The sequence below is a fragment of the Chiloscyllium plagiosum genome, chromosome 10 (assembly GCF_004010195.1).
Source record: "Chiloscyllium plagiosum isolate BGI_BamShark_2017 chromosome 10, ASM401019v2, whole genome shotgun sequence".
Taxonomy (NCBI): Eukaryota; Metazoa; Chordata; class Chondrichthyes; order Orectolobiformes; family Hemiscylliidae; genus Chiloscyllium; species Chiloscyllium plagiosum.
Window position 1 is genome coordinate 77,212,818 of NC_057719.1, and position 25,516 is coordinate 77,238,333.

Genomic DNA, 25,516 nt, shown 5'->3' on the forward strand with positions numbered 1-25,516 from the left:
GATTGGCTTTCCCAAAATGCAGTACCTCGCATTTATCTGAATTAAACTCCATCTGCCACTTCTCAGCCCATTGGCTCATCTGGTCCAGATCCTGTTGTAATCTGAGGTAACCCTCTTCGCTGTCCACTACACCTCCAATTTTGGTGTCATCCGCAAATTTATTAATTGTACCTCTTATGTTCGCATCCAAATCATTTATTTAAATGACAAAAAGTAGAGGACCCAGCACCGATCCTTGTGGCACTCCACTAGTCACAGGTCTACAGTCTGAAAAACAATCCTCCACCACCACCCTCTGTCTTCTACATATTCGCAGTACTTGGCACAAACCTTGGAGAGGAAAAAGATGATGGAAATACTGAAGCTGATTTTAAGGCAGATGAGTTTAATTCTAACTATTAATTCTAATGAATAATAATTAGTAATAGTTGGCTGTTTAGTTAGTGTGTCCAAACATGGTAGAAATTGTGTTGTCACTTTATCTATTGAATCACAAACCAGTGCAGGTTTCCAGAGGGAACAGATGTAAGAGAAATAAGTCTCGAATACAGATAATGCTGAGTCGAAAAGTGTGGCACTGGAAAAGCACAGCAGGTCAGGCAGCATCCCGATGAAGGACTCTTACCTGAAACATTAATTCTCCTACACCTCAGATGCTGCCTGACCTGCTGTGCTTTTCCAACACTTTTCGACTCTGATCTGCAGTCCTCACTTTCTCTAACAGATAATGCTGTCAATGGTAGCTGAGAATATGGCAGAAATAGCTATCATTCACTCCAGTCCTTTTTCTTTTCTGAACCAGATCTGTAGACAATGCATGTGAGATATCTCTATTATGTATGTTAGAATGACAGAAGGTGACATCTTCTTGCTGAAGAAGCACTAATACAAGTAACCACCAACTCTAACTGTATCTGTCTTCTCCAGGTTACGCAAAGGATGTGGTGCCGGTTGTAACAGTGGTGGAAATATTGAGGATTCCGATGCAGGTGGAGTCTCCAGTGCCAGTAATAATGTAACTACAAATGAGTCCCAAAGTAGTACTTCCCATGGAGGCTGTGGACCAGCTGGATATGGGCCTGGAGCAGGTCTCCAGCCTCCAGTCACATCTAACCCACCTATACTAGGTAAGGTTTTGTTATTCTGCATTATATTTGAGTGCATTTCTACAATATTTGTTTGTTAGGCTAATATTCACTGTGGTGCAGTGACTGCATATTAATTGTAATGGATTTCATTTCTCTGATAGAGCATTGCCAGTGTGTTAAGTAGTGAACTGTCAGAAAAAACTCTGAACTTGCTAGATGTTTCAGCAGCTGTTGATGCAGCTTAATTTCAAGGGCAAATATTTACTGACATTCACCCAAAATATGCATTAGACCCTTTAAATCAATCATGCCATATTAAAATTGACACCTCAACAGTCCAGCCAGTATGTTAGAGGCAATGCCATCAGGTAGGCTAGTAATCTAGAGGCTCAGACTATTAGTTTTTGTACATGGGTTCAAACTCCCCCATGGCGCTTGAGCAATTTTACTTCATTTCATAAATATGGAGTTTGATCGTCATAAAAACACACCTGATACACTAATATCGCTTAAAAAAGAAAATTTGTCCTCATTATCTGCTTTGGCCCACCTGTGACTCGAGAACCTCAACAATGTTATGGACTTTCAAATGTTCTCTTATGTGGCCTAGTAATCCACTCAGTTGTATCAAACTGTTATGAAATCTACGAAAAGGAATGAACCTGGATAGACAACTTGCAGCAATTCATGCACTGGAAATGACAGTGTCAAATGTAAGGGGAGGTGGGTATTGCAGCATGAATGGATAAGGAAAGAATTAAGACAAAGAGCAACCCCGCAAACTTTTTTTTTAAAAATGTGCTACACGAATCAGACAGAGGTTGTGGTCTAAGTTGTTGAACTCAGTGTTGAGTCCAAAAAGCTGTAGAATACTGGCTCGAAAGGTAAGTTTGCTGTTCCTCGAGATCACTGGATCACTGCAGCAAGCTGTGGACAGAAAGATCAGCATAGGAGTAAAGCACAGAACAAAAATGACAAGCAACACGAAGCTCAGAGTCATGTTCGTAAATTAAAGTGTTTAAATGAGCAGAAATGTGGACTGCGGTTTCCCAAATGCGAAGGAGACTACATTAGCAGTGAATATAGAACGCTAAATTTAAAGAACTTCATGAAAACACTGATTCAGCTGTAGGAATATTTGAGGGGTTAAAAGGCTAGATTGCACAGAAAGACACCACATGGAGGGAAGGCTTTTTTAGGGCTGTTTGAAGAGTAACTTTAGATCACAACCTCTGCCTCCAATTTACCAGGTTATTCCAACATTTTCTGTTCATGTCTCAGATTTCCAGCATCCAGAGTATTTTGTTTGTGTTTTAGCGTTCTGCTGGTGTTGAAGACCATATTATACTTTGGCCAGCATCATTAAAACAGATTATCTGATTATTATCTCATCGTTGCAGGTGGAATCTGGCAATGCACAAAGTGGCTCCTGCCTCTCACTTTAAAAGTACCCAGCTTGTTCTAAAGTAGTTTGTAACGGCCTGAGATTCTGCAAGTTATAGAGTCATGGAGTAATGCAGCTTGGAAACAGACCCTTTTGTCCCTGAGAAAGCACAGCAGGTCAGGCAGTATCCGAGGAGCAGGAAAATCGACGTTTCGGGCAAAATCTAGCCTTGCAAATTCCTCTTTGGTGGTTTGGTAATAAGAACCTGAGTGTTGCTGAAAACAGACACCTTTTGCCAAAGCTTATTGTCTTAGCTTGATGAGTGCAAGATGAATAGCTTCAACAGAATGCGTCTTTTTCAGCAATATTCATATTCTCTTTGATAACATCTGGGGCCCTTTTCCACGACCCACAGAATCATACTTAGAGTCCCAAATTGCACCATCACCATCTCTGATTACACCCTATCTCACTAGCAGGACAAGTTCAGCAGAGGTGGCAGCTTAATTGTATAGAGTTGGACATTGCCCTGAAAGTTCTTGACATTGAATGTGGGCCTGCATGAAGTCTAATGACATTAGGGCAAACGTGCTGTAATTACCACCTACTGTCTTGCCTGTATTCCAAAGTAGATACAAATGATCCTATTGCACTGCTTTAAAGAAGTTCTCTAAGTTGCATGACCATTCATCGCCTGTGCAGAGAAATAGATATGTAATTGCTTTTAAACAAATGTGGCAGGGGTCAGAAAAAAACAAAGGAGCAAGTCTGTGACAGATTTGATGCTCGGCGTATTAAATAACAAAAGATTTTATGATGGAACAGCTAAAAGGAGTGGTAATGGACAAGATAAACAACCAAAGATAGTGACCAAATGAGTCGTGAATGGCTAAATGGCCATAAAAACTATCTGAATACAGCATGAATGGATAAGGAAAGAATTAAGACAAAGAGCAACCCCGCAACCTTTTTTTTAAAAAATGTGCTACACGAATCAGACAGAGGTTGTGGTCTAAGTTGTTGAACTCCGTGTTGAGTCCAAAAAGCTGTAGAATACTGGCTCGAAAGGTAAGTTTGCTGTTCCTCGAGATCACTGGATCACTGCAGCAAGCTGTGGACAGAAAGATCAGCATAGGAGTAAAGCACAGAACAAAAATGACAAGCAACACGAAGCTCAGAGTCATGTTCGTAAATTAGTGTTTAAATGAGCAGAAATGTGGACTGCGGTTTCCCAAATGCGAAGGAGACTACATTAGCAGTGAATATAGAACGCTAAATTTAAAGAACTTCATGAAAACACTGATTCAGCTGTAGGAATATTTGCAGCCTTGGATAGTGAGGGGTTAAAAGGCTAGATTGCACAGAAAGACGCCACATGGAGGGAAGGCTTTTTTAGGGCTGTTTGAAGAGTAACTTTAGATCACAACCTCTGCCTCTAATTTACCAGGTTATTCCAACATTTTCTGTTCATGTCTCAGATTTCCAGCATCCAGAGTATTTTGTTTGTGTTTTAGCGTTCTGCTGGTGTCGAAGACCATATTATACTTTGGCCAGCATCATTAAAACAGATTATCTGATTATTATCTCATCGTTGCAGGTGGAATCTGGCAATGCACAAAGTGGCTCCTGCCTCTCACTTTAAAAGTACCCAGCTTGTTCTAAAGTAGTTTGTAACGGCCTGAGATTCTGCAAGTTATAGAGTCATGGAGTAATGCAGCTTGGAAACAGACCCTTTTGTCCAACCAGTCCATCCCAAACATTATCCCAAACTGAACTAGTCCCACCTGCCTGCTGCTGGCCCATATCCCTCCAAACCTCTCCTATTCATGTATCTATTCAAATGTCTTTTAAATAACATAAGAAGTAGGAGCAGGAGTAGGCCATCCGGCCCTTCAAACCTGCTCTGCCATTCAACAAGATCATGGCTGATCTTTTTGTGGATTCAGATCCACTTAACTGCACTCTTATCATATCCCTTAATTCCCTTATTTATCAAAAAAACCTCCCTTAGCTGTAAAAACTGTCAACTCCTTCCTTAAGCAAGGAATTCCATAGATTAAAAACCGTCTGGGTGAAGAAGTTCCTTTTCAATTCAGTCCAAAATCTGCTTCCCCTAATTTTGAAGCTATGCCCTCTTGCCCTCGCTTCACCTGCCAGTGGAAACAATCTCTCTATTTCTACCTTATCTATTCCCTTCATAATTTTATATGTTTCTATAAGATTCTCCATTCAATCTGCTGAATTCCAATGAATATAATTCCACTCTACTCAGTCTTTCCTCATAAGGCAACCCCCTCAACTCCGGAATTAACCTAGTGAACCTCTGCACACAATACTCCAGGTGTGGCCTCACCAGCACCTTGTACAGCTGTAACGTAACCACCTTGCTTTTAAACTCAATCCCTTTAGCAATGGAGGACAAAATTCCATTTGCCTTCCTAATTACTTGTTGTACCTGCAGATCAATGTTGCCATCCACCACTTTCTCAGGAAGTTCATTCCACATGTATAAAAATGTTGCCTGTTATGTAAAAATATTATTTTAGTAAACTATAGTGACTGGAATAACATTTTTAAAAAACTGTAATAGATCTTTAACTAAACCTGCAATCCCAATAGCAGCTGCAAGATCCACGCTGCTCCTCAAGCTTCACCACTTGTGGAATGTTGTTGTATAAATACAAGTCACTCTTTCCTGGGTAATAGACTTTAGAGGGCGTCTCTTTTCAGTTTAAAGATATGCAGATTTTGTAATTGGTTCATTTATAGATATGATGACCAATTATTTTTTGGAATAGGGCTGGCAGCAATGAATTTTGAAGAAGGTAAGGCAACTGCTGAGGGATACATGAGAAAAGCATAATCTGAAGTGGGACTGCATCAAATAAATAAATGATAAATTTCTTAACTCTTGCAGTTTGTAAGGGAGGGAGGTAGAAAGAGGAGTAAATGTTTATGGAGTTTGCTTATCTATTGTAAATATCAAATTAAAATCTTGATTCCAGCTTGAATTTCCCATAAAATAAACCTTGCCTTCCATGTCATATTTTTACCACAAGAACATTTTTATAGGGCCTTAAATGTAGTAAAAAATAACCCACAGTGCTTCATAAAGGTGAATGGGGAAAACTGGCTACACAGCCTAAGGAAGTATGAGGCAAGCTGATGAAAAGAGGTAACTTTTAAGGAAGTTTCTTAAAGCTTACCAGGGTGGTGGAATGGCAGAAGTATTTATGGAGTGAAACTCAAAGTGTGGGACTTCAGCAGCCCTGAATTATCAAAGGGGAGGGGGAGGTGAGTTGTACAGAGGATGGAATCAAAGATGGTAAGAGTTTATGAGCTCCAACCTTACTGCCATGTGAATAGATTGAGAGGGGCAAAGACATGGAGGGATTTAAAAAGGCAAACATAAATTTTAACTTTGAGACACTGGACAATGGGGAGAAAGGTGAACCTTTGGATTGTTTCATTATAGTTTTCACCAATGCCTCAGCTTCTTTCAAAATCTGGGCTTGGATCTGATATTTAAAGAAGGACATTGCTGCAATTTGAACAAGTGGATGATTACCAGCTGCATCAATTGAATTTTAATTTGTGTCTGCTACAATTGTTTGAAGAACAACTTCAGGATCAGCTTCAAGTCATTAATTAAAGAAACATTTTTTTTATTTACGTGTAGGTGAAGCCTGTTGTCTTGAGCAAAGGACAAAGAAAAAGATGTCCATATTGATTTCTTAAGCTTGAGATGATGTTTGAATTATTCTCTATACCTGCAGATTTCCTTTAAGGCTGTGCAATAGAAAGAAACCAGAATGAGTTTCCTCCTCATTTTGAATTATTTTCTGAAGACCAAATTGTTGAATACTGAAATCCATTCAACACTGTATCCAGCATAATTACGTTTGCGATTATCACTAGATTTAAAAATGTAACGATCCATTAGTTAAGGCACTATTCCAGGAGGATGGTTCCTTAAAATAATTTGTGACTAATTGTTGATGAGAGATTTATTACAAGACTAATATAGAAGTAATTGCATATCAAAATTCTCTTTTAAAATTTACTCTTGCAAAATATATCATAGTTTAATTGAGTTCAGAATCTGAGTTGATTCTGTAATGTATAAAAAAAGATTTGTTCTTGATTTCAACAGGCACCAGCCACAGCAGCCACTCAGTGCAATCCAGCCTCGTCAGACATTCCCCTGCCCGTGCCTCAGTTGCCAGCCAGTCTTCATATCGATATAACACCCGTCACTCTTCGTTACGGACATCTGCCACCGGTCTGGTGCCATGTCGCCGTTCGTCCACTAGCCAGCTGTCTTTGCGAAACTTGCCCAGCTCAATCCAGTCCCGACTGTCCATGGTGAATCAGATAGAACCGTCAAGTCAGACAGGCACTCTGAGCATACAATGCGGTCTGCCCTCTTCCAGCAGCTCCAGCCAGAGCATTCCCATCTGCAAACGCAACACACTGGCAGGACTTCTTGGAGCAGAAGGTGTCACCAGTGTAGACATTCAACCAGGCAGCAACTCGAGCACAGCGTTTAATACCCCTGCCAAGAAGGATGAAGTTATCTACAAAGTTCAGGTACATACACTTTTATAAATATTCTGTTCCTCACAAGGTGGAGATGAAATAATTTTTTTAATGTTTTACTCCACTTAAGTCTGTATTTTAGAGCCACCCAAAAAATGCCACTCTAGGTGAAGACCTCTGAGTCTTGAATCCAACTGAGAAAGCCAAAATAATTTTGTTTTAAATGTGTTTACTTTATCATTAGCTGATGTTACAGGAAAGGGTTGCTTTACTGCTGTTGTCTCAATAATAGATAAATATTAAACTGGTATAGGTCTTTTAGTATCTGCAGCATGAAGATAATGAGAATTTTGACAGTTAGAGCCATGAATTGCTCACAAGGGTCCGTTCTTTACGAGCACAAGTCAGACGTTTAGGCTATGCCTCATGTAGATTATTGGACCTTCACAGATCGGATTCTCACAACTCCCTCCCTACATAATCATCTCATTTAACTCCATACATATGTGGGCATATCAGTCTGATGCACTTACTTGGGGAGAGAACAAATTGCAAAAGTTAATACAACAAAAGATGTGTTAAAGTTGGGCAGGTATTAGGGAGCATGTTTCCTCATGTATATTTTACTGTACTGAGCTACCAATCTACATTTATCTATCCAACTAAAACATTCTTGTTATTCTTTCACGTCTGGGACCACAGTTTTACATGTAATTCACATATCAGAATTGTAGAAAGCTGTCTATAAACAGGTATGGTTTACAAGAAACAGGAATCAATTAAAAGTATTTCAGCAATTTTTCATGTCCAACTGGGCAATTTTTGTAAAAAATAGAAATGTTCAGTGAGTTTAACAATAGTCTCTACTGAGTCAAATGAACAGTCATAACAATCAGAATGGTTCAAATGCATGGATTTAATATGGGGAAACTAATTGGGAAATATGAATGATTTTGTGCTACAGAAACAATTCTGAGTATTGTATCATGAGTCTCTGTGTAATTTAGTTTTTTGTGAAATTTTTTTAAAGAGGTAATGAAGCAGTTTGTAAATCTGACGTCTTTGAGATAATTTTACAGTTATCACTTGGGGGCAACTGAATGATCCATCCAATGGTCCTGGAATATTCTGTTCAAGTATTAGGCAACTAGGATGGTTGTGTTAAACTTTACAGTTTGTATGTTGATGTTGACTGGGTTTTTGTATTTAAATTTGTTAGGTTTCTCTAAAAGCATGGTAAAAAATCACCAAGGCCATAAGATCTTTTGTAGATTAGATTAGATTAGATTACTTTACAGTGTGGAAACAGGCCCTTCGGCCCAACAAGTCCCACACCGACCCGCCGAAGCGCAAACCACCCATACCCCTACATTTACCCCAATACCTAACACTACCGGCAATTTAGCATGGCCAATTCACCTGACCTGCACATCTTTGGACTGTGGGAGGAAACCGGAGCACCCGGAGGAAACCCACGCAGACACGGGGAGAATGTGCAAACTCCACACAGTCAGTCGCCTGAGGCGGGAATTGAACCCGGGTCTCTGGTGCTTTGAGGCAGCAGTGCTAACCACTGTGCCCACTAAGTTGAAAACATAAGTTGTAAAATTATCTCAAAGACGTCAGATTTGAAGATTAAACTTTCGTCAGGGAGTTCTATCTGTTCGTCATAAACAAAATTCAAATACGTAATAGTGCTTTTGTTGGCTGCCGGGTTCCTAATTCGCAACCATTGGATCATAAAACCGTTCCAGAGCTCGCTGTGGTCTCCTGTAAAGACTCAAATTTCAAACAGCACATATATTAATTTAGACTGCATTTGCATTATAAAACTGCTGAAGGAAGCAAAATATAGTCTCTCAAAAGTGACAGATCCATAATATAACTAGAGTATGTGCAGTTATATGTGATTTGTTACTGTCTTTTGCCTTGTGTGCCTCTACTCATTTCCCATGTGAGAAGTTATGTGTTGGTTTGGATGAGCTGCAACACACATCCTTATGGGCAACTGCTATGATTGCAGGAAGCAACAGGTGATAAAACACTGCATTAGACAAGTCTAAGGAGACACCAGCAGGATGTTTTCAACTTAAGGCATTTCACTGCAGTGTGAATAACTTTTGTTTTTTTTTCTGAACCCAGTTACTGCTGTAATTAATACAATAAGGGCAGAAGACCTAGGGTAGGAAGTGTATCGGTATGCAACTGAATTCTGTAGATTATTTCATTCAGGGAAATATTTGGAGATAACAATCTATAAACATTAGAGATAAATGGAAGTGAAAGCCTGCCTGTGAAAATAATTAGTCAAATTGATGAAAAGTAGCAACTAAGAAATATATTTACGTCTTTGTAAATTTCTGACAATGTCAGTATTTCATTATGTAGTACTGTCGAAATCATGTAATGTCGATGAATAAAAATCTATTCTCAGTCTTCATCCCTGCTGTAGTACTGAAGGTGTGACCCAGAACTAGCCACATTCCAAGTTAAACTGATCCAATACTGTTCCACACTGGCATCTACCCAGCAATGTGAAAATTGCCCAGGGATCTCCTGATCACTAAAAAACAGAACAAACTCAGTCTGGCCATGTATAAAACATGGTACTTTCAATGGTACCATTAATGAGGCTAGTTTTCAAATCCAGATTTTTTTCTAAACAATGAATTTAAATTTCAACAATCGTTGTGATATAATTTGAACCCATGAGTCCTGTGAATTTGCTAGTAATGTCAAATAATGATAATTAGACAACCTTATTGAAACACAAAGGATTCTTAGGGGCTTGACAGAGTAGACGCAGAAAGATTGTTTCCCCATGTGGGAGAGTCTAGGACTAAAGTACATGATGTCAAAATGACAGTCACCCATTTCAGACAGAGATGAGGAGGAATTTTTCTCTGGGAGGGTAATTGAATCTGTGAAATTCTTTATACAAAGAACTACAGAACATAGAACTGTTTCGCACAGGAATAGGCCCTTTGGCCCACAGTGTTGTGCCAAACGTGACACCAAATTAAACGAATCCCTTCTTCATCCCCTTGGCTCATATCACTCCATTTCTTGCATATTCATGTGCTTATCTAAAAGTTCCTCTAACTGGCTCTGTAGTACCTGCCTCCTCCTCCTTTACCTCTGGCAGTATGTTCCAGACTCCTACCACACTCTGTGTAAAAAAAAAAAATCAACCTGTTCCTCACATCTTCTTTGAACTTCCCCCCTCTCACCTTAAATGCATGCCCCCTAGTTTTACACATTTCAACTTAGGGTTGACAGTCAGAATCGTTTTTCCCCAATTTATACATCTCATAATTTTATAGACTTCTTTCAAGTTTCCCCTCCATCTCAGCCACTCCAGAGAAAACAACATGAGTTTTTCTAGTGTCTCTTTATAGCTGATACCCTCTAATCCAGGCATCATCCTGGTAAATCTCTTCTGCACCCTCTTCAAAGCCTTCACAATCCTTCTTGTAATGTGGCAGCCAGAATTGAATGCAATGCTCTGAGTGGCCTACCCAAAGCCTGAAAAGCTGCAACACAACATCCTGACCCTTGTACTCAATTCTCCAACCAACAAAGGAAAGTATGCCATACACCATCTCTACTACCCTATCTACTTGAGTAGCCACTTTCAGGGAGCTATGGACTTGAACTATTGAGGCTGTGTTGTTAAGTATGTTCAAGGCTGAGCTAGACAGATGTTTAGTCATCAAGGGAATCGAGGGTTATGGGGATAAGGCAAGAAAGAGGAGTTAGGGATAATCAGATAACCCATGATCTCATTGAATGGTGCAGCACACTTAATGGGCCAAATGGCCTATTTCTACCCTTACATTTTATAGTGATAATCTTTTGAGTGACTAGTCTAGTGACAATACCACACAGCCACTGACTCCAAAACCAATACCTTTCAAACCTATGAGTTCTACCACCTGAAACAACAAGGGCAGCAGATAGGAACAAACTTGCAAGATCTCCTTCAGGTCACAATCTTGACTTGGAACAATATCTCCATTCCTTCATTGTCTGCATAGTAATCCTGGAACTCCCTTATTTACAGCATAGTGGAGGATACTGGTTTAAGTGGCTCACCATCACCACCTCAATGGCAACTAGATATGGGTGACAAAGCATTTATACCCAAGAGTGATGTCATCTATTAAAAGTGGGCGGCACGGTGGCACAGTGGTTAGCACTGCTGCCTCACAGCGCCAGAGACCCGGGTTCAATTCCCGCCTCAGGCGACTGTGTGGAGTTTGCACGTTCTCCCCGTGTCTGCGTGGGTTTCCTCTGGGTACTCCGGTTTCCTCCCACAATCCAAAAATGTGCAGGTTAGGTGAATTTGCCATGCTAAATTACCCCTAGTGTTAGGTGAAGGGGAAATGTAGGGCAAAGGGTCTGGGTGGATTACGCTTTGGCGGGACAGTGTGGACTTGTTGGGCCAAAGGGCCTGTTTCCACACTGTAAGTAATCTAATCTAATCTAAACCACTCAAAGATCAACTTTGTTTCCTTCTTGAGCCCCTCGTGAATTGGTATTGTTTTCATAACATGGATCAATAATAATAAAATGAAATCCATTCCTGAATATATGACCAATTGCAATCTGAGTATTAAGTTGAAATTTGAATTTCTAAAAGCCAGAGCACCTCATCATACAGGTGGATTTGCAGAGTGATCTCACAATGCAACCCAGTTAAGATACAGTCTTATCACATCAGTGAAATCAATGTAGTTCTGGAACTGCTGATTTTACAGCTGGTACAGTATAACACTGGGTGGTATCTGCTCATTCTCCTGTGAGCAATCAAGCGTGTTCAGAAGTTTTCCGCTAGCTTCCCAGTGTGCAGCTCATTGAGGAAAATGTTTCCCCTGATAACTCTAAGCTGATCACAGCTGAAGGCTAAACAGTAGTGCAGGAATTGACATTTTTGATTTCCAGTGGATTGATGTATATTAATGCTTGTCAGTAAATTAAATGGTGATGCCTCAGGGATAAAATGTAACACAAGCAATGGGTACAAAGGTAGCCCTTTGTATCGTTTGACTGTTAAGTGATCAAAGTAAATACCAACCAAGTGACCAAATATTTCTGCATCATTCAAAAGTCTGGTGCTGGCTAATTTTGCAACTTGGAAGCTACTGTAAAAATTGAGCTTCCACATTGGACTCACATGTAAGAAAAATGACACATGTTCTGGTGCAGGATCTTCAATCAGTTGTATATCGTATCAAGCACTACCAAGCATGGGAAAGATGGTTACAGTGCAGCTTTATAACTGTGTTGGAACTTAGTCACTCTCTGAACTTAACATTGAAACTTTCAGTTTGGAATATAAATGGATTTTCAGCCTGTGTGCCAGATTAATATCCCAGTGTAAAACGTTTGCCAATTAGTGATGCTTGTGTCATTTTTTTTCCTGGTTATTCTGGCAGATAATTGACACTGGCCAAGTCATGGAAGCCATCAACGTATCCAAGAGGAGGGAGCTTCACTGGCCAGATGAAGCCATCCGAATGAGAGCTGGTCGAATCAGCTGGAAAGACTGGAGCCCTCAGGAGGGCATGGAAGGCTATGTAAGTTTCCCTGTCGATCAAGATTTCCATATTTTCATAAATAGCACATGACTCTCTAGTAGCTGTTTAATATGACACTGAATTCATAGGTACACATTGGAAGGGTGAATTAAGAATTGATGAACAATCAAGTGTTGCTGAACAAAGACACCTTGGAGTGCAGGTTCATAGCTCCTTGAAAGCGGAGTTGCAGGTAGATAGAATAGTGAAGAAGTCTTTTGGTATGCTTTCCTTTATTGGTCAGAGTACTGAGTACAGGAGTTGGGAGGTCTTTCTGCAGCTGTACAAGACATTGGTTAGGCCATTTTTGGAATATTGCATGCATATCTGGTCTCCTTCCTATCGGAAGGATATTGTGAAACTTGGAAGGGTTTAGAAAAGGTTTACAAGGATGTTGCCAGAGTTGGAGGATTTGAGCTATAGGGACAGATTGAATAGACTGGGGCTGTTTTCCCTTAAGTGTCGGAGGCTGAGGGCTGACCTTTATAGAGGTTTATAAAATCATGAGGGGCATGGATAGGATAAATAGACAAAGTCTTTTCCCTGGGGTCGGGGAGTCCAGAACTGGTGTGTGAGCTTTATCCCACCCATTTCTGCTGCTTCAATTGTTCCAACTTAAACGAAACAACCAAGGCTTCACAAGTCATTTATTAGCTTTGAACAGACCACTTGGCACCTCTGTCTCAACGTCTGTTCATATCAAAACCAGGACAAAATATACCTCTTAAAGCCATAATATCATCACATACCAATCAGATAACATCTAAATAATCTGTTTTTGTGATGTTGATTGAAGAGTAAGTAGTGGTATGCATCTCAGGGAAAACCCCTGCCCTCCTTTGAATGGTGTCACAGGATCTTTTACATCACCCTAAGACACATGTTGCCTTAGTTTAATGTCTCATCTGGACAGTGCAACACTTATTCAGTTGTAAAAACACTAACCAAGAGTGCAACCACTGAATTGTGCTAACAGAATTGTGGAAATCTTTTAAAATGTGCTTTGACTAAATTGACAGCAGGAAATGGGATTAATAGAAAAGAACTGCAAAAACAAATTGCAGGTGTTCGAAGTGTTACAGCCCTGGGCTTTTAGACCATGCGAAATGCATCATCGTTATCATAATTCATTCATCCTGTGCAAGTCTTACAGTCCATGTTCTTTGTAATTTCCAGTATTGGGATTCTTCAAATTTAGTTCCAATCAAGACTTTTATTTCGTGTTTCCCTCTTTTGTTCATAAGCTAAATTCAAATTGCTTGTCTTAGGGTGATGTAAAAGATCCTGTGACACCATTCAAAGGAGGGCAGGGGTATTCCCTGAGATGCATACCACTACTTACTCTTCAATCAACATCACAAAAACAGATTATTTAGATGTTATCTGATTGGTATGTGATGATATTATGGCTTTAAGACAGACCATCCTGTTTACAGCTTCATTGCCTCCTCTTCACTGACAAACAAAAGACAAACAATTGCACCTTTTTTGTTGTGAACTCACACGGCTATATTATTTACACTTCATCAGTTGTAATTCCGTTTGAAAATTCTGGACACATCTACAGCCCGAAGATGTGTTATATATAATTACTGAGTTAGACTGAAAGAAAGCTTTTTGGTTTCCATTGAAAATGTTTTCTCTCCAACCAAGTTTGCTGCATTTTAGGGGTCAGGTCAGGTCAGCTCTGAAGTCTCTCTCAAATTGGTACTCAATAACTCCACTGCAAGAATATGGTGGTAGGGTTATTGAGTACCAAATTACTATCTAAACTGAGTTTGATTTGTTATGGTATCAGTAACTTATAACTCTGCCAGGGACCTGCTTACACACATTCTAAATTCCTTATCCTGGCTTATTTTGTACCAAACAATACAATCCAGTTAAAACAGAAAAATGCCGGGAACACTGAGCAAAAAGCTGTGGAAAGAAACGAGAGTTACACTTCACTTCTGTGACCTTTCTTCAGAACTGGAAAACATTAGAGTTGTATTAAGTGTGGAGCAAGGGATAGCTTGGGACAAGGACAGTTGGAATGTCTGCATGAAAATCAGTAGAGATTGAATGACAAGACAGCTAGTCTTCCAGTGCCAAAGTAAATAGTAATGAGACAAGAATAGAAGCAAACTCAATGGAGGAGGTGTGCTGCTGACTAAAAACGAGCACAAGAAACAAAATGGGGCACATATTAAGGTCTGAAACTGTTATACTCACTGTTGTATCAATTGTCTGGTGCAAGCTTTCGTGAAAAGATAGTGTAAGGGTCAATGCGAGGTTGCAAATGAGCTGCTTACAAGACCTTGACCATTACAACTGGCACTGCCCTCAACATCTAATTTCAGGAATTGTTTTGATAGAATATTTGCATGGGGTTTGACTGTAGTTACAACTGGGCATCATACAAATAAGCACAGTAAGATTTGCTCATTGATCAGATTTCTCACAGCTGATTTCAACGAGAAATTTTATTTTTATTGAATAGCCAGAATAGCTGTTTCAATATGGATCTCTAAAACTCAGTGGTGGAGGGCCAGTAATTGGGGAAGGAAAATGAGGGTGATCTCTGGACCTCCAATATCCTCCTCACTCTAAGCGTCCTATGATCTGTATGTCTTTGTTTGCTATCATCTGCCTATGCTGCTCGCAAAACAAAACTTGTTACTAAATACAAGTTTATTGTATACTAAATACAATAAATCAAATCAAAAACAATAAATCAAATTATAAAGTTAGTTTCAAAATGACATGTAATGTACAGAACTGAGGGGGGGAAAAAAGTAAGAAAATAAACACAAAACAGCTTAAATATATTCCAAGGCAGTTTCAGTATAGAATTGGTATATTCGAGGTCAGTGAAAACATTGGACAGAATAATTTGTTCTATTGACCATGAAAAATTCTTTATTCCATTTTCCTTTGTTGTCAACCAATTCATTGTGTTTTCTATATTAGGTGATTCACCGTTGGGTGCCTTGTAGCAGAGAGCCAAGTAGCAGATCCCACATAGACAAGACGATCCTGCTGGTTCAGATTGAAGACAAGTATGTTCCCATCATTGAGTGTGGGGTCCTGGAACTTGGAGCTAAAGTTTGAAACACTTGCAGCAGTCGCTCAAGTGCGGAAGATAGAAACGGGAGTAAATCTCTCTCTGCCATCCTGTGGTCAGAATGCATTACTGCAACAGCTGGAGGCTGGATTAGACTATCCAGAATGTAAACTCATGCAGCAGGGATGTTGCGTTTGTCAGAGCTAACTGACAGGAAGAAGGAAAACTGCACGGAGGCAGAACTCTGATCTAAAATTATATTTTGTTTTTTTTAAAAAACCTATAAGAAATTCTATGCATTTCATATGCTTTAAATAACATTTTTCTTAAGTTGTTAAGTAGATTTTGTTGAGTATTTTGTCTGTTTATTTATTTGCCAATACTGAGAATGCCCTAGTTTCATGCAGTGCACGTTTAAAAACTCTTTAAAAGAAAATATTGTTTTTGAAGTTATTGATAGGTTAGAATTCTATTGACCATACAAAAGAACTCTCATGTCCAGTTTAATCATTTCACTACTGTCTCATTCCTTCTGAGTTGTAACTGTGTTGAAGACAACTGCACTAATTAACAACAATGCACTAAATATTTCTGAGATTGCTCAGAGCTTTTTATTTATACAAATGCCATTATATTTTAAAATGCCTTTTGGGATGAGGACATTAATCATCAGCTCATGTCATGCTCCAGACTCGCCTTTACTCTCTTTATTTTAACTTGGAATTTATTTTGTTTCAATAGAACTTGTATACAGTTGTATAATTTTTTTTGATATTTATTACTGTGAATTTTTTTTTGTTATAACAGCTTTTGTTTCTGTACATTCAGGGAAAAGAAATTTTAAGATAAAGTTAAAAGTGGGTTCAGCATTAGATTTGCTGGACTGAATTGCAAAATGACTGGATACAGTTCACTGTTTCCTCACAGGTCGTGCAACTTAAACCCTTTCACTCATGCATCAAACAACCACCACCGCAAAGCATATATCAAGGGGACGGGTGCTTATGTGTATGTATACAGAAAACTTGTAAATAACGTAGTTGATGTTTAAAACAAAGATGACAGAAGCCTAAGTAAAGATTTTTTTTTCGCAGTGTACTGCATCTGAAACTAAATACAGTATTGAAATTATGATCAATAAAGCAATTTTATAATAAAGCAGGTCCATTTTGGTGTAACATTTGGCTTCAATTTTACTTAATCATTCTGTTTGAACATACAATCCTGTGTTTGTGTAAAGACCAACATTTGATAAAATGTAATAAAGATTTAATATTTTCAAAGGCTCAAGGACTGATAACCAAAAGTGACAGACAGATTTAAGGCAATTTGTAAAGCGTCAAAGTTAACAGTTCTTTTGATGCAACATGTAATTATTGGGGTTTGGAATATATTACCTGCTAAGTATGTACAGATCGAATAGTGGCCACCAGAAAGAAATTAGCTTCATTCTTGACCGAGAAAAAGTTACATAATATTGAGAAACAGTGGGGAACTGAAACAGCCTACACTGACTTGATGGATTGAATGATACTGTTTTATTCTATGAAAGATCTTTTAAATGTTCAGTATATTCCAAAGCCATTCACAGCCTAAAGGTTAATGTCAAGTCACTGTTGGTGGCAAGTATTCCTCGAACAAGTTTTCAAAGGGCGGCATGGTGGTTCAGTGGTTAACACTGCTGCCTCACAGCATCAGCGTCCCAGGTTCGATTCCAGCCTCGGGCGACTGTCTGTGTGGAGTTTGCATATTCTCCCCGTGTCTGCGTGGGTTTCTTCCAGGTGCTCCAGTTTCCTCCCACAGTCCAAAGATGTACAGGTCAGGTGAATTGGTCATGCTAAATTGCCGGCAGTGTTATGTGCATTAGTCAGGGGTAAATATAGGGGAATGGGTCTGGGTGGGTTGCTCTTCAGAGGATCGGTGTGGACTTGTTGGACCGAAGGGCCTGTTCCACACTGTACGGAATCTAATCTAATCATAACCATCAATATGATGGTTAACATTTTCAGGTTGCTAGAGGGATAACCATTGGCAAGAAAACCAGATAATGCTATGAGATCCTTCGCATCCATCTTGAGGGCAGGTAATGTCTTAATTTAGCCATATCCAACCAATCTATCATGTTGTCAATACTATTCAGGGAGCCTACCCAAATGTCCATGAAAGAGGATCAGTTATAATGCTGGAAAATTTCATTTGAAGGTTTTACAATTTGTAAAAATACAATAATGCACAATCAATACTGAATCGTTAGTTATATAAATATCTTGTATTACCACATTTGTCACAAACCAAAGTGCTGTTTGGAAGGACTTCCAGGATTTTGACACAGCAGCAGTGAAGAAAACAGCAATATAATTCTGTGTCAGGATTGTGCGTTACTTGAAGATGAATTTGCAGGCCATGGTTATTCCCAAGCATCTGCTGTTTTCGCTTCCAGATGGTAGATGTCACGAGTTTAGAAAATGCTATGAAAGAGCCTTGGTGAGTTGTTGCAGTACATTATGTATACACTGTTACCATGGTGGGGGGACTGAATGTTGAAGGCATTAGATGGGGTGCAGGTCAAAAGGAAAGTATTTAATAATATTCTTGTACCTTGTGGATGGAATACAGGCTCTGGTATTGGATTAAAATCCTCGAAAGTCCTATCAAATACCTTGGTAGGAGCACTTCAACCTCACTGCAGCCCACCTACTAAATGGGCACTCACAATGAGCAATTAATGCAATTTCCTATCCCAAGAATATCAACAGTCTAACTCCATTTAAAATAATCGTAATGCACTCGAGAACTTATTCCTGAATCTAAACCGTTATATACTCTACCTTGACTTTACTTCCCTTACTACAGTTTGTTGTTTCTATTTTTTTAAAATCATCCAATTCCCTTTTAAACACCTCAATGGAATCTGCTTCATCCACAGTTCCAGCTGGTGCATTCCATTCCAAACCTGGACCGTGCCCATTGCGAAAACATTTTCCTTACCTCCCATTCGCCTTTGCAAAATTGCTTTAAAACTGTGCCCCTTGGTTTTCTTGTATGAACAGGCTTCTCCCTGTTTACTCCATCCAGGTCCCTCATGATTCTGAAAGCTATCAATTCTTCCCTTAGCCACCTTTCCAAGGAAATCAGCCCCAGCTCCTCCAAATGATATTTAACTGTTTCTCAGTTGGGGGACCTTGGAGGGGAATTGATGGATGATTTTCACGTAGACTTATTATCCTTGTTCCTTCCAGATAGTGGAGGTTATGAGTTTGAGAAATGCTGCCAATGAATACTTGGCAAGTTGCTGGAGTGCATCCTGTACACTTTACAGTCAGCATGTGTCAGTAATTTGGATGGAAATGCTACTTCCACATCGTTCAACTAAAGTATTCCATCACACTTCTGAGTTTACCTTGTGAACGGTAATAGGATCAGGAGATGAGTCACTTTAGCAGATTTTCTTAAACCACTCTAACCATTTGTCTTTGCCACAGCGTTTAGGTCCAGTTTAATTCCTGATCATTGGTGGTCCAGAGTATTAATGAATTGGGAAGAAGGTTGTCCAGAAGTTGGGTAATGGTAAAACCATTGAAGGTCATGAATAAGGTAGTTTAGCATTTGCTTATTGGAGATGGTTGTTGCTTGATAATTCTGCAAATTTTACTTGTCATTTATCAGGCGAAACATGTATCCAGGTTGTGCTGATTGTAGGTATAAACTGCTTCATTATCTGGGGAATAATGAAATGAAGTTGGGGCTATGATAGTTAACCTGGACTAACCTCTGCCATTTAGTTTTGTGCTTAAGATGATTTCACCTCCTAGAAATATGTTCCTAACGTTCACTAACTTCTATTAGACTTCAGCTTCCCTGGTGATACCATTGATAAAATATTGTTTTGATGACACAGGCAGTCACTCGTTTCAATTCATATTCTTCACAGTAAATTGGTTCTGAAGCCAGCAGAATATTGCTGAATAAATGCCACTTGAAAGTACTGATGACTGGATTAAACATTAAATTCAAATAAATACAGAAAACCCTCAACCCAGACCAGACTAAAGGAAAACTGTCTCACTGGTTGTGATGGTGTTAGAAGACTGCAGTAACAAGTTGTTCCCATTCATTCTGGTTTGGCGCTACCAAAATTCTACTCACCTCAATGCTGTGGATAACAGTGATATTCCACAGTCCCTACATTAAAGCCTACATATGGAGGTTTCTACCAGTTGTTCTACTTACAACCCTGAGTTGAAAATTTGAGGGGTAGCTGACAACAATAGAGGCAACCAGGCTACTTACTACCCTGATTTGTTCCATCAATACTAGTAGTGTAGCTATTACTGAAACATTTTAGCTCGAGGTTTTGGTACTTCTATAACAAAGATCAATATAGCCAAAATATTGATTAGGCCCAAAACATTTAGTTTAGCTATACAACCATGCTTGGTTATGGGCACTGACTTTCCCCACCTATTTGTGGCTTCTGCACCTTTGTGACCTTCAGTGCTTCCTCAAAGTGGTGTATACCTTCAAATGAGCTACATGGTCAGCTGAGGAAAGCAGAAATGGTAGGCACTTAATTTCCATGGCCCGGACTGTAATTAATCAGTATCATCTCTCTTACCTGCACAACTGTACACCCTCCATCCCTCGTGCCCTCAGCTCTGATGGCTCTACAGCAGAAAGTGATTGACTGACAGATTGGTATCAAAGGTTTGGGATTGTACAAATATTAAAGAACATTGAGTCCAAAGCCTGAACTGGGTGGATCTGCAACTGACCTGTGGTAGGCCAATTATTTTGCAGCTATGATATTTTGATTTGTATATGCTCTTTCATCATTGTCACAAAACTGATCCTTTTTTTTCCTAAGAACTGTTCCTTTTCTCAAGGATACTGTGTCCTTGGGGCTTTTCAGAGGGGTCATAAAACTCTCCCAGCTCAGAGGTGGCTAATTTAGTACAGAGATGAAAAAGAATTTTGAGAGGCCTTTTGTTTATACGTAAACAGATGAGACTTCAGGCCAAAGTGACCTGTATAATGAAAGGGGAGTGGTCAGCTGGCTAGCTGAGCTGTTTAGTCCAGAACTAGTTAGTTCAGCTGTGTGGAAACAGGCTCTCTCTCCTGTTCTACTAACTTCAACTTGTAAGCATTTGTTCCATTTTTACTTATTTTAAGGGGGTTTGCTTATTGGGACTGTTGTGTTTCTGTGGAACAGCATAATTAAGTCTAGTTTGGATAGACTTCAGTTCTGTAGGGGTTCTTTATTCTGTTCTGTGTGTTTCACTGTGTAATTTTGTGAATAAAGTTTTTGCCTGTTTTAAAACCTGCTAGTCAATCTAGCTAACTTACTCCGGGGAATTCACACTGTACACTTACTGAAACAAATTGCAAAGTTATGTCTGGGCTGCCTGCTTAAGAATGTTTTGAGTGGTGTGGCCTAGTCCATAACAGACTGGGGGCTCTTTGTGGGATTTTAAGCAGCGAGTGGTAGGTTGCTAGTGTCTTTATTTCAGGTGTTGGTTTGGTTGGGTAGACAAAGCTTGGTATAGTAATGGCTCTTTCGGTCGTCAAATGTTTTCTGGAAGTGGAGGCAGTGACTTTGGAAGGTTTGCAAAAGGTGGGTAAGACTTCTGCAGGAGTTAGCAGACCAGCTGGGATTGGACCTTCTTGCTTCTGTGAGGAAAGAGGAGATCATTACAGCAGTAGCTCAGCATTTAAACTTGCCGGAGAAACCATCAGAATCTGTAGAGATGGCAAGAATTTGATTGCAAATGAAGCAACTTGAGTTAAAGGCGAGAGAAAAGGGTGGCAGAAATTAAACAGTTTGAGTTACAGTTAAAGCTGGAGGAGAGGGAAAAAGAGAGCAGCAGAGGACAAAGAAAAAGAAAGAGCTTTTGAACTTCAAAAACTGATACTTAAAAAGAGAAGTTAACTTAAAAGGTTGGGATAAAGGCTGAAGGTAACCTTAGTGAGGAAGTAGTGCAAACTCATGTGGAAGAGCAGAGTGTGAACATGGCAAGGTTAGCAGCTGAAACGGCTGATGATTATGAGCTCGTCCAGAAAACTCGATTTGGCTTCCAGGATCAATTTCAGTCCATGAGGGACAGAAATTGGGCAAAGAGAAATCCTCACGTGGAAAGGGAAAGGTAGGTCTGAGGGAAGATCATAAGGATAACTTACCACAGGGTAAAAAAGAAACCGTTGAGGGAGACAAAGAAGTTAAAAAGCTCCAGTGTTTTCATTGTGATTTCATGTGGCCCACTTTATTACAGTGTTGATGGGCTAGGAGAAAGCCAGATGGAGGAAAACCAGATAAGCCTGGGAGTTTTGTTGGACTAGTAACAAAAAGCACAAGGGAAATTAGGCAACTGCCTCAGAGTGTACAAGATAATCAGAGATTGATTCAGGAGGGAGCACCAGATCTCCTTAAAAAATACACATGCAAGGGTAAAGTTTATTCACATAGGCCAGGAGTAGCAGGTAAAGAGGTTACATTATTAAGGGACACAGGGATACTCTCAGTCTCTAATGCTGGAGGATGAGGAGATGTGTACTCCTGAAGGACTATTGTCAGAAAAAAAATTCTTGTAACAGGAATTCATGGTGAGACATAAAGTGCTCAGTTATGTAGTGAGGCTAGAGAGTCCAGAGAGGAGTGGAGAATTTGTGGTAGGAGTACTGGACAAACTTGGTTAGAGTGGTGCTGGAAAAGCACAGCAGGTCAGGCAGCATCTGAGGAGCAGGAAAATTGACGTTTCGGACAAAAGCCCTTCATCAGGAATCAACAGGCTTTTGCCCGAAACGTTGATTTTCCTGTTCTTCAGATGCTATCTGACCTGCTGTGTTTTTCCAGCACCACTCTAATCTAGACTCTGGTTTCCAGCATCTGCAGTCCTTGTTTTTACCTGTACTGGACAAACTCTCAGCTCCAGGAATACAATTTGTCCTTGCAAATGATATAGCTGATTCACCGGTAGGTGTGCTGCCTACTCTAGTTGAGAAGCCAGGAATTTTCCCAGATTGTGTAGTCACAAGATCAGAGGCACAAGCTGAAGCAGGAGAGTTCAAAAGGCACAGATAAGGAAGCTGATATAGCTTTATCCAAGACTTTATTTTTTGATCAGTTAAGTGGGACAGAGCAGGAGCAAATAGGTAAAAATGCAAGTATCTTTAGCTCTGCTAAGCTGACTGAATTACAGCAGAAAGCTGAGAACTTCAAACAGTTGTATCAAAAGGCATGTACAGAGAAGGAAAGCGACTACATCCCTGTGTTATTACTTAACAAATGATGTCTTATTGAGGAAATGGAGACCATCACACATTCAAGGAGATGAGAAATGGGCAGACATTCATCAAATTGTTTTGCCAGTAGGATATAGAAAGGAGGTGCTGCGAGTGGCGCATGCGCTAACACTTGGAGGTCATTTAGGGGTGAGGAAAACACAGGCTAAAATACAAAGACATTTTTACTGGCCGGGACTACACAAGGACGTAATTGAATTTTGTCAGACATGTCATACATGTCAGCTAATTGGAAAACCACAGGCAGTAATAAAACCTGCACCTTTAATACCTATTCCAGCATTTGAGAAACCTTTCACAAGAGTCTTGATTGATTGTGTAAGTCCCCTACCTCAAACAAAAATGGGAGTAAGTATTTATTAACAGTACTGGGTGTGTTGACTAGATTTCTAGAAGCATTCCCATTATGCAACATGACAGCTAAAAGGGTTATAGAAGAATTACTTAATTTATTATAACTAGATATGGACTACCAATAGTGATCCAGTCAGATCAAGGATCAAACTTAACATCCAAACTATTCGAGGTGGTCATGGATAACTTGGGAATTAAGCAATTCAAATCCACTGTGTACCATTCAGAATTGCAGGGAGCACTAGAGAGATGGCACCAAACATTAAAACCATGTTGAGGGCTTATGGTCAGGATTATCCAGATGATTGGGATAAGGAGATTCCGTTTGTACTTTTTGCGATCAGAAATGCACCAAATGCATCGACCAAATTCTGTCCATTTTAATTAATTTTTGGGCATGAAGTAAGAGGGCCATTAAAATTGATTAAGGAGGAATTAATAAGTCAGAATTCAGAGACCACCTATTTGGGCTATGTGTCAAATTTTAGAGAACAATTAAATAGAGCTGGAAAGTTGGCAAGATAGCATTTAAAAGTGTCACATGATACAATGAAACAGGTGGATAAGAAATCACACATTCGCACTTTTGCAATTGGGGAATAAGGTATGGGTGTTACTTCCAGTAACAGATGAGCCTTTAAAAGCAAGATTTAGTGGACCTTTTCAAATCGAGAGGAAATTGAGTGAGGTGAACTACTTGATAAGGACTCCAGAACAGAAAGAAATCTGAGTATGTCATGTAAATATGCTCAAAAGGTATTTTGATAGGGAAGGAAAGCAAGAGGGCAAGGTGTTAATGATTACAGCACAGAAGGAATAACCAAGGTCAGAGGATTCTGAATTGGACATTCGTCCGATCAAATTGGACAGTGAGGAAGTTGTCAAAAATTGGGATAGGTTATTTAGTTACCTTGCACAAGAAAATTGAAATGACCTGAAAGAGTTATTACTATCATACAGGGAGGTATGTGGAAATAAAATGGTAAGTACTAACCTAATTATGCATGATGTAGATACAAGAGATGCTGCTCCAATTAAGCAACATCCTTATAGGTATGACCCTCTAAAGTTGGCACAGGTTCAGAAGGAGATAGAGAGCATCCTCCAGGATGGCAAAATCGAAGTGAGTTACATTGACTGGAGCTCACCTATAGTCATGGTGCCAAAGCCAGATGTTACCCAACAGTTAGGTGTGGACTATCACAAAGCCAACACTGTTACAAAGACTGATGTATGTCCAATTCCACGGTTGGAGGATTGTGTCAAAAAGGTGGGACAAGCAACTTTTATTTCTCAGTTGGACTCAGATGTCACTGGCAGGTACCTCAGTCAGAGAGAGAGCAAAGGCAGTTTAGGCTTTTGTAACACCAAATGGACTTTATTAGTTCTAAGTCATGCCATTTGGTATGAAAAAGTCTCTGAAATGTGGCTGGAGCATGACTAATAAGTTCATTGCCAGGTTATCCAATCATGTTGTTTATATTGATGACCCTGGTGAGTTTTAGTCACTCATGGAAGGAACATTTACAACATTTATCAGACTTGTTCAATCGATTTTGGAAGGCAGACTTGGTGGTAAACCTAGCTAATCGTGAATCTGCCAAAGCCCAAGTCTCCTTCCTGGGTCATGTTATTGGACATGGACAAATGACCCCACAGGATGCGAAAATGAAAGTAATTGGGGAATTTCCCACACCGTCGATGAAAGAAGGAGTGCTAAATTTCCTGGGATTGAGTGGGTTTTACAGAGAGTTTGTGCCGAACTTTAGCAGTGTGGCTGCTCCACTCACCAAATTGTTAAAAAAGGGCAAGTAGTTTCAGTGGACAGTGGGCTGTCAAAAGGCATTTGACAGCCTAAAAACTGTATTAATCCCATATTAGCCACACTGGATTACACCGCCTTTCAAGGTAGCTATCGACGCCAGGGATGTGAGTATCGGTGCAGTGCTCCTGCAGGAGGATGACGAGGGAATAGGAAGTCCCATCAGGTATTTTTCCAGGAAGTTGAAAATTCATCAACAGAAATATTCATTGGTGGTGAAAGAGACTGAGCTTAGTGTTTAAATTACAAGCAGTGCATCGGAGACAATTTTATATACTGATCATAACCCATTGATATTTGTGGAAAAATTTAAGGACAAAAATGCCAGATTGTTTAGATGGAGTAGTTGCAGCCATTCAATTTGACAATTGTGCATGTGGCAGGTCACGAAAAAGTGATTGCCGATGC

General features: G+C 39.7%; 1 protein-coding gene across 4 annotated transcripts in view; it reads left to right on the forward strand.

Moving 5' to 3' along the window:
* Positions 1-16,814, forward strand: part of pcnx1 (pecanex 1) — a 279,895-nt gene extending 263,081 nt beyond the window's left edge. For all 4 annotated transcript variants that reach the window (XM_043698139.1, XM_043698140.1, XM_043698143.1 and 1 more), the window contains 4 exons: positions 928-1,127; positions 6,626-7,062; positions 12,450-12,590; positions 15,543-16,814. In XM_043698139.1, the coding sequence (XP_043554074.1) occupies positions 928-1,127; positions 6,626-7,062; positions 12,450-12,590; positions 15,543-15,683 (919 nt within the window). In that variant the 3' untranslated portion in view covers positions 15,684-16,814. The remainder of the gene's footprint in view (positions 1-927; positions 1,128-6,625; positions 7,063-12,449; positions 12,591-15,542) is intronic.
* Positions 16,815-25,516: the final 8,702 nt, after the last annotated feature.